Source organism: Nicotiana sylvestris, chromosome 2 (assembly GCF_000393655.2).
Source record: "Nicotiana sylvestris chromosome 2, ASM39365v2, whole genome shotgun sequence".
Classification (NCBI taxonomy): Eukaryota; Viridiplantae; Streptophyta; class Magnoliopsida; order Solanales; family Solanaceae; genus Nicotiana; species Nicotiana sylvestris.
In genome coordinates, this window is record NC_091058.1 from 213,202,020 (window position 1) to 213,211,776 (window position 9,757).

A 9,757-nucleotide genomic window follows, 5' to 3' on the forward strand; every position below is an offset into this window, starting at 1 on the left:
GGAGAGATTTTTTTGAACAAGGAGAAGAAGATGCAATGCTACAACAGTGCAGAGAAGACGCGGCAAGAAAAGGGGATTTATCACCATTGCATAGTGAAAAAAGTTGCAAATCTCATACAAGGAAAAATAGTTGGGATGACAAGGTTAGTGATTTTTTAAATGCTAGGCGACCTCCAATGAGAGTTGCCAAACAAAAGAAGGCCGCCCCAACTGCATCTACAAAGTCCAATCGTTCAAAAAAGAAATCATGAATTTTGAATACATCTTGAAGAATTGGGGTTGTGATGAAAAAGAATTACAAATTGAAGAATTTACAAGTTTGGACAAGAAGGGACAACATTGTATTTCCTTCATCATTTTATTCTACCATATATTAGTATAATCATTTGTAATATCATCACAGAGTATGTTATAAATTCTGTGATGATCAATGAATATTTGGTACTTTCTAGTTCTTTTTTTTACATGCATGCTAGTAGGTGAGGTTTTTTATGCCTCAATAGGATTAGTAAGGTAAGGTTTAGCCCGGTTTGTGTTGCCTTGGTCCTATGCTTTTGGAAAATATCCACACGGCTATGAGATTATATACCCTCGTGAGACTTTGCAGGCAGCTACACCATGAATCCTCTACATGAGGCTGCCATAGGCAATGTGAGGCACAGATGAGTGATTATATAGCCAAGGCATATGAGTAACAATATCGGTGCTATTGTCCCCCTTATTTGTACTTTTTCTAATTGTTGTATTTTTCTTTTCTGTTATTAATAAAAAACTAGCCCTAGACACTTGCCTAGTGGATTGCCAAAAAAATAAAAATAAAGTGGGAAACATAGTCCTAGAGTTTAGTAATTACATAGCATAGTCCTAGTGTGATTTGTTTTTATATGATGATTAATTTTTTTCTTTGGAGTCAAAGGTCAAAATTCATGAAGAGGAAAAAAAGGTCATTATGGGGTTACATGGTTTGAGTTAACCCCCCCTCCCCCCCAAGATAAGCAAACGAATTATGTCGTCTTTGTTAATTTATAAATCAAACCAAATCAATATAAAATTGGGTTTTTCAACTCTGTTTTATTTTTTCTCAAGTTGTTTTTAAACATAAAAAGCAATAATATATTAAATAAAATAAACAGTAATTACTGTACTAGTACTAACCAAGATTATTAGAGATACTATTGGAAATATGTTTCTCAAGTTTTTCCAATCACATGACTATTAGGTGTATGTCTACCTAAGGTTCTTGTCAATATACTTTGAAATTAGACTTTTTGTCCCCACCTTTATGTATATATAGTATCTTATCATAAATGATTCTTCAATAGTTAGAATTATTTTTTATTATGATAGTGACGAGATTACGTCAATGTTTTAACAATTATATGAATTTGGATTTTTGAAAGTTATAACAAAAACAAACTTAGTGTAACCCCACAACGTGGGGTTTGGGAAGAGTAATATATACGCAGATCGTATCCCTACTTTGTGAAGGTAGAAAGACTGTTTCCGATATATCCTTAACTCAAGAAAAGATGAAAAAAAGCAAAATACAACAAGCAATACCAACAACAAGAAAAGATAATAAATAACCGAAGCGAAAGAAACCAAATACTGTAAAAGTAGACATGCACGTCTTTCTACTAATCTCTACCCTAATTCTCAACCTCAAAACCCTCCACTAAAAGTTGTTTAAATAAAATAGATTAATATTTCCAATTGAATATTATCAAATATTTTTGAATAGGGACATTTAGAGTTTAAAATATCCAAAGCAGGTAAAATAAAAGAAGAATGACAGTTAAGTTCGTTAGTCTCTAAAATATAAACAAAATGCAGACAAGAAAAGAATATACGGAATTCCACATCTTTTCCGTCCAAATAGCGCCATTTTTATTGAAAATTATAGACTTATACGTGTTGTTCGTTCAAATTTTATGATGCGATTTTTAGGGTTTAGAACTTTCAACAAAATGCAACCGAGCCTCACGGTTTCATGTTTTATTTATCCCATTGGAAATTTTGCCAATTAATCTCACATTGTCGTAATTTTCTTCACAGTTGGAGAGATCTATTCATCTGTTGCAGTTAGCACCTTAACTAGTATGTTATTAGCGCATTCTAATTGAGCTCATTTTCTTCATTTTTATCAACCAATAGAGGCGAATTCAAGATTTAAAGTTGTGGCTTCTATGTCCATTTTGCTCTATGAGTGTTCGTTTCTAATTGTACTCGATTTTTTCATTTTCTATCAATCAATAGAGGCGAATTCAAGATTTAAAGTTGTGGCTTCTATGTCCATTTTGCTCTATGAGTGTTCGTTTCTAATTGTACTCGATTTTTTCATTTTCTATCAATCAATAGAGGCGAATTCAGGATTTAAAGTTGGGGTTTCTATGTCCATTTTGCTCTATGAGTGCTCGTTTCTAATTGAACTCAGATTTCTCCATTTTCTATCAATCAACAGAGACGAATTCGGGATTTAAAGTTGGGATTTCTATGTCCATTTTGCTCTATGAGTGTTCGTTTCTAATTGAACTCGATTTCTCCATTTTCTATCAATCAACAGAGGCGAATTCAGGATTTAAAGTTGGGGTTTCTATGTCCATTTTGCTCTATGAGTGTTCGTTTCTAATTGAACTCGATTTCTTCATTTTCTATCAATCAATCGACTACGCATTAGTGCCAAATTAGGTGGTCAGCTTCATAAAGACCGACTGAGAATTAAGAGTCAGCGAGTTCATAATAGGTGCAATTTATTGAATTTTATCATCATATGGGTTCACTTTATAGGGCGGATCCAGGATTTAATTAGAGTTAGTGGATTCAAAGTGAGCCCTGTCGATTAAATTGTATTATACACACAAAGACACATATATATGTAATTGCATATGTATACTTGGTCTGAGTCAAAATTAGTAGGTTCAGTTAAACTTGCCGCGAAGGGCTAGATCTAGCTTCGGTCACTTACATGAATCATCTATATCTATTTTCCTCCTTACTAAGTTGTTCATTTAAGGCAGATTATGTTAAGAAATTTTTTATCTGCTAGTTAATTTTCTTGGTTGTTATGTTTCTTGTTGGTTTGGATTGGTGTAGACTCCGCTAGAACTCTTGGACAGTGTAATGCTTGTTGAAATTTTTGCTTATGTGATACTAATACTTCTATTTGATCATATTATGGTTTCAAAGAAATTTTAGTTTTTAGTAGTCGGCGTGGCATTTTTGCTGAGTTATGTGTTTTACATGCTTCTATGGATAGGTGAAAGGGTATATGCAAGCCTTTGCAGATCCTTCCCAAAACTCTGTGTGTGTGTGTGTGTGTGTTTTGCGGTTTGGATATTCTGTATGTAAATTCTTTGAGATTAGATCAGTTTAATACTTTTGTTCATGTTCCCACCACTAGCATATAACAAACTTTTTAGTTGTGACATTAGATCGCGCCAACAAAATTTTCCAAGATGGACGAGACTGAGGAGAAGACTATCCCATTGGAGGAAGGAATGGAGTGTGTTCAGAAGGGACTCAATAAGATAAAAGTAATCTTAGAAGGAGAGCCGGAGTCCTTCAGCTCAGACGAATATGTGATGCTCTACACGTATCCTCAACATTCCTTGAGCTTAGAGTGCATGTTTTCTTTCTAAATTGTCCTTTCCCTTTCTTGTTTATATTTATCTCGTCGTCTTAATTTGTATTTCTCTCTACACAAGCAAGTATCTCCTTAATTTGAAGCATAGAACTATCTATAACATGTGTACACAGAAAGCTCCTCATGATTACTCTCAGCAGCTGTATGATAAGTACAAGGAAGCAGTTGAAGATTACATCAACACTAATGTAAGAACCTTTGGATCGAGATTTCTCTTTACTTAAACGTCATTCTAATGATACATTAGGGATTGAAACTTATTAGCTTATAGTTACATGTGTGATCCGCCAGTTATTCGCGGTAGCCTGCAGTCTGTATTTCTGTTCATGTATATTCAAATAGATGATGTATTTTTCTTCATGACTCGTGACACCAGTTCTTGGAGTAGTTTGTATTAAGTCCCGCGTTTTTTTTCATTACTTATTTGATGAGCTTCAATTTGAGTTGTATTTGGGGCATATTAGTTTCCTTGAAATATTTAAAAGGAAGGAAAAAGATAGAGAAAGTGAAGATTCTAAAGCTCATTGCTTTGCTATGCTATAGAAAATACTTACCATTTTTCATTTGCTTTGTTAGGTTTTGCCTTCTCTGAAAAAGAAGCACGATGAATTCTTGTTGAAGGAGCTTGAGAAAAGATGGGCGTCTCATAAACTTATGGTCAAGTGGCTTTTAAAGTTCTTCCATTATCTTGACAAGTTTTTTATCAAACGAGCCGAAGTCCCTGCACTTAATGAAGTTGGTCTGACTTGCTTCCGGGATCTGGTTAGATTTTGGAGTGATTATTCTGCTGTTTAATTCTTCTTCTCTAAATTACTTCTAGTATAAATACTCTTCATATCATTGCTGTGCATTCTATCCATTTTTGTGTTTGTGTAATATAGGTTTTTCAGGAGGTGAATGGCAGAGTTACAGATGCTGTGATAGCTCTGGCACGTGTCTCTTCTTCCTTTATTTGTTAGGATTTTTTCATTTTTTGGCCAATTGGCCGAAATTAATTACAGGCGCTAGCCAACATATACTAAACATATACACCAAATGTGTGTATAAAATGTATATTATACGCATATTTATACTTAATATATAAAACATATACATTTGCCGGCTATTATTTTGGAGGGAGGACCAATAATGTAAGGGTCAATGAGTTATAATTCTACGTGCTAGTATAACGTTTAATGAAATATCTTTCTTGTATCAGATTGATCTTGAACGTGAGGGTGAGAAAATCGACAGAGCTTTATTGAAGAATGTAATGGATTTATATATTGAGATGGCAAAGGGGAAGATGGAGTATTATGTTAATGACTTTGAAGAGGCTATGCTTAGAGATACTGCCTGTCATTATACTCGAAAAGCTTCAAGCTGGATTGTTGAAGATTCTTGTCCAGAATATATGCTGAAGGTATAAATGATTTTCACTAAATTGCTCGTGTATTCCTTTTTCACTAACTTTTTCACCTCAAGAAATTGCTCGTGTATTCCTTTTCCTATACCGGAACAGGTTCTAATATAATGCCTGTTCTTTGCTAATACAGGCAGAGGAGTGCTTGCAAAAAGAGAAGGATAGAGCTTCTCATTATCTGCACTCTAGCAGTGAGACAAAACTTCTGGAGGTCAGTGTTGGAGTTTAATTCTGCATTGAAATTTCAGAATATGTCTTTGATTGGATTGATTTTTCAAAGCTGAGACCAACATTTTTTGCCGCAGAAAGTGCAAAATCAGCTATTGGTTGTATATACCAATCAATTGCTTGAGAAGGAGGATTCTGGATGCCGAGCTTTGCTTAGAGATGGGAAGGTATTAAACCCCATTTTTTGCTGTTGAATGTTATGTGTTTAATTATTTTTAAGGATTTTATGTTGTATTTGACGCTCTTTCTTTTCTCCATCATACAGATTGAGGATTTATCTCGAATGTATAGCCTATACCACAAAATTCCTAAAGGAATTGAACTAGTAGCAGAAATGTTTAAGCAGGTATTTTAGTCTTCTACCCCATTTGGCTTTTTTTTTCCCTTCCTTTTTGTCCCGATTGGAGTTAAGCAGTTTCTGATGGTACATATTTTGCAGCATGTTGCTGCCGAAGGCTTGATCGTGGTGCAACAGGCTGCAGATGCAGCAAATAACAAGGTTTGTTATCTAATAGTAACTGAAATTTGTGATTTACTTGACAATATCGTCTATTGACTTTAATCTTAGCTTCCATTAGTTCCTCTTCCATAAAGATTTATCCTTCAAAACAAGTCTTTTGACTTTAATCTTAGCTTCCATTAGTTCCTCTTCCATAAAGATTTATCCTTCAAAACACAAGTGTTCCATCTGAGTTCTTTGAGGGATGCTAGTATGCAGGATGGATCTAGGGTGTCGGCTACGGGTTCGGCCGAACCCTATAGCTTTGGTTCAAACCTTGTATTTGTCTTCAAAAATTCATTGTATATATACAAATTATTAATTTAGAACCCGGTAACTTAAAAGAATTATAATGTTGCCCATAAACTTCAAATCCTGGCCCCGCTTCTGCGTAGTATGTAAAACCAATCTAAAGTCCATGCGAGTTTTAAGTAGATGATATCAGCATCCTAATCTTAGAAAACTAAGTTTCCAAGAAATTAGAACCTGAGTAGAGTAAAAAGATTTTGCAAGAATAAGAACATATATCTGTAGGTGATTTTGCGCCATTGTTATGCTTATGGTTTCCAAGGAATGTTGTTCTGCACGGTAATTTACTAATATTTCAATTTATTAATTGTGATGTGCATGTTCTTCCTCAGGCTGAAAATTCTGGTGGTTCACATGAGCAGGTAAAATATTCATTTCTGTATTTTGATTAAAGATCCGTTTTTTGTAACCGTTAGTTGGTTCAATGATGTATCCGTCTCTTTCCACAGGACTTTGTTAAGAAGGCATTTGAGATGCATGACAAGTATATGGTGTTTGTGAAAGGCTGTTTTGCCAATAACTCTATCTTTCACAAGGTATTCTAGCTGTTGACCATTGCGCACTGATCCCTTATTTTCTGACTACTTGATACCAGTGGCGGAAATAAGTAGTATGAAGGGGTTGAACCCCCTTCCTCGGAAAATTATACTATGCAAATTGGGTAAAAATAATTTTTTTGGGGTCATATGTGAGCTGTTGAATCCCCTTGACATGAAATCTTTTAAGTATTGTAGTGGTAGAGGTTCGAAAGTTGCTTTAGATCATAGATTTAAATCCCAACTGTGACATCCTAATTTTGTTTTTGAATCCCTTTATATAAATTTCTGGTTCTGCTACTGCTTGAGACGTTATCACTATTACTTGAGATGTTTAGATAGTTATGTAAACAGTTAAATATGATATAGTAAAGTGTGCATAAAAGGAGTCGAGCATCTTGTTCATGCATTCCCCGAAAACTTCCTCATACTCGCTGATGTATAAATTCTTACTTTCATAGGCTCTGAAAGAAGCATTTGAGGTCTTCTGTAACAAAGGTGTTGCCGGTACTTCAACAGCAGAGCTCCTTGCTAATTATTGTGATAATACTCTTAAGAAAGGTGGGAGCGAAGAACTCAGTGATGATGTTATTGAGGATACATTGGATAAGGTATAGCAAAAATTTGACATCCCTTTTCAATTTTGGTGGTCAAACTACATGTTTCTGCTCTAACAATACCGTCAAAATGATTTTACATTTTATGTAGGTGGTCAAGCTTGTTACATACATCAGTGACAAAGATGTTTTCGCTGAGTTCTACAGGTTGGCATAATCATTTTAGTTGCCTGTTACATCTTTCACCATTCGGTATGTTAATTGTCTTTATTGATTGATAGGAAGAAGCTTTCTCGCCGATTGCTTTTTGATAGAAGTGCCAATGAAGATCATGAAAGGCTTATCTTATCAAAGCTAAAGCAACAATGTGGTGGACAATTTACATCCAAAATGGAGGGAATGGTGAGAATAGTGTAATGGACTTGTAATGCTTTGCCTCTTCCGTCCGTTCAAATATCTTATAAACCGAGTGGTTGGAAATTTAAAAACAGGTGACAGACTTGTCATTGGTGAAGGAAAATCAGAACCATTTTCAGGAATATATCAGCAACAACCCTGCAGCCAATCCTGGAATCGATACGACTGTCACTGTTCTTACAACTGGATTCTGGCCTAGTTATAAATCTTGTGATCTGAATCTTCCTGAGGAAATGGTATAATGTGCTTCTCTTGTTAAGTTATACGACAATTTTTTGCTGATCTGAGCTCTTCATTTTGTCCTTCGTTTGTCTCAGGCAAAAGGCGTGGAATCATTCAAGGAATTTTACACGAAAAAAACGAAACACAGGAAATTGACATGGATATTTTCGTTGGGACAATGTAACCTTAACGGAAAGTTTGAGCAGAAAACTATTGAACTAACATTGGGAACTTATCAGGTGATCAATTTGTCAAGTAGTTCCATTGCGATATCCTGGCTCGAGACTAAATATGGTTCTAGATTAATAACCTTCCTATTTTTTCAGGCTGCTGTGTTATTACTGTTTAATACTTCTGATAGATGGAGTTACTCAGACATCAAGACTCAGTTAAACTTGGCCGACGATGACCTGGTCAGAGTGCTGGCGTCCGTGTCATGTGCCAAGTATAAAATCCTTAACAAGGAGCCGAGCAGTAAAAGTGTTTCATCAACTGATCAATTTGAGTTCAACTCACAGTTCACTGACAAAATGAGGAGAATTCGGGTATAGATACTGTTTACAACTTCGCATATTTCCTAATGATGTTTCTTTGTAAAAGGTATAAGTTGGCACTTATTCTTAAAATCATGTTTTGTTTGCACCATCCAGATCCCTTTGCCTCCTGTGGATGATAGGAAAAAGATGGTTGAGGAAGTCGGAAAGGACAGACGTTATGCAATCGATGCATGTCTTCTGCGTATAATGAAAGCCAAAAAAGTTCTAATTCATCAACAGCTAATTTTGGAGTGTGTTGAGCAGTTGAGCAAAATGTTCAAGGTATGCAGCAAATTTTCAGCCATTTGTATTCATTAATGTGGTGGTTATGCTTTTCTGAGCCGAGGGTCTATTGGAAACAACCTCTCTATCCTCACAAGGTAGGGGTAAGGTCTGCGTACACATTATCCCAAGGAATGATGAAAGAAAGCAGTAGCAATAAGCAATAACAATAACAAGATAATAAGAAAACGAAGCGAAAGGAACAGTAAGCAGTAATAAAAATCTAACAATAATAGAATGCAAGACAAATAGCTTCTAGTACGTTTTATTCGAAATCAGTACGTACATGTTGACATTTCATTTACTTGCTTGCTTATAGACAAATCGAAGGGTATCGTCTTTCAATTATTCTGACAATACTTTCCTGAAACAATATTTGTTTTACTTATGTAGCCTGATGTCAAAGCAATCAAAAAGCGGATTGAAGATCTTATTACGCGAGACTACTTGGAACGAGACCTGGAGAACACGAACACGTACAAGTACATTGCCTAAAGCAATGACATGATGCAATGGCTGCTGTGACATTTACTGCCCTTTCCACTACATTGAATAACTACTGCTACTTCTTGGTCGAAAACGAGTTGTTAGTCCTAGAAGGCAAATTATTTGCAGTATCAGGTTGATAATTGTACTTTGCCTATGAGTAGGAGAAATTTGCAGTTTTAGATATAACCAACTTTCTCTAAGAAGTTAGTATAAAGATTCATACTTGCAGTCTCTGCAGTATAAATTTTTGCAGTATTACTATGTATTTACTATCTGTGGCAAAAGTGAGGTATCTTTGTATAAATTTAATGTTTTCGTTGTTGCAGTTATGCCAAATTGATTGCTTTTGTTGTCCTATCTCCAAGGTTTCAACTTTTATTTACTTTCAAAAGAAGGGTAAAATTGTAAACATTTATACTATACATTGTCCATCCTTTCTTTAGCTGAGAGTCTATCGGAAACAGTCTCTCTGGCCGCCCAGGATAGGGGTAAGGCTGCGTACATCCTACCCTCCCCAGACCCTACTTGTGGGATTACACTGGGATGTTGTTGTTGCTTTTGCTGTTCTATCTCAAGAGTTTCAACTTTTATTTACTTTAAAAAGAAGGGTAAAATTGTAAATATTTATACTATACTT

At 35.2% G+C, this 9,757-nt stretch overlaps 1 protein-coding gene across 2 annotated transcripts; it reads left to right on the forward strand.

The window, feature by feature from the left end:
* Positions 1 to 2,250: 2,250 nt before the first annotated feature.
* Positions 2,251 to 9,477, forward strand: LOC104211647 (cullin-1-like). Of its 2 annotated transcripts, XM_070167565.1 has the most exons (20): positions 2,252 to 2,310; positions 3,432 to 3,592; positions 3,732 to 3,831; positions 4,220 to 4,405; positions 4,525 to 4,572; positions 4,842 to 5,045; positions 5,179 to 5,256; positions 5,351 to 5,440; positions 5,539 to 5,619; positions 5,713 to 5,772; positions 6,414 to 6,443; positions 6,531 to 6,617; positions 7,079 to 7,228; positions 7,326 to 7,381; positions 7,456 to 7,576; positions 7,666 to 7,827; positions 7,909 to 8,052; positions 8,140 to 8,358; positions 8,464 to 8,631; positions 9,025 to 9,477. In XM_070167565.1, exons 1-20 carry the CDS (start codon positions 2,305 to 2,307, stop codon positions 9,124 to 9,126), a joined length of 2,253 nt encoding a protein of 750 aa, XP_070023666.1. In that variant the 5' UTR covers positions 2,252 to 2,304; the 3' UTR covers positions 9,127 to 9,477. The 2 variants fall into 2 exon arrangements, with proteins under 2 accessions (XP_009759037.2, XP_070023666.1); XM_009760735.2 differs by lacking the exon at positions 4,525 to 4,572 and having other exon boundaries at positions 2,251 to 2,310.
* Positions 9,478 to 9,757: the final 280 nt, after the last annotated feature.

Excerpts from the sequence above, each read along its gene's own strand:
- LOC104211647 (XM_070167565.1), top strand. Across the intron at positions 5,773-6,413 it reads CAGATGCAGCAAATAACAAG|GCTGAAAATTCTGGTGGTTC; the intron begins GTTTGTTATCTA and ends GTTCTTCCTCAG. Across the intron at positions 7,229-7,325 it reads TTGAGGATACATTGGATAAG|GTGGTCAAGCTTGTTACATA; the intron begins GTATAGCAAAAA and ends CATTTTATGTAG.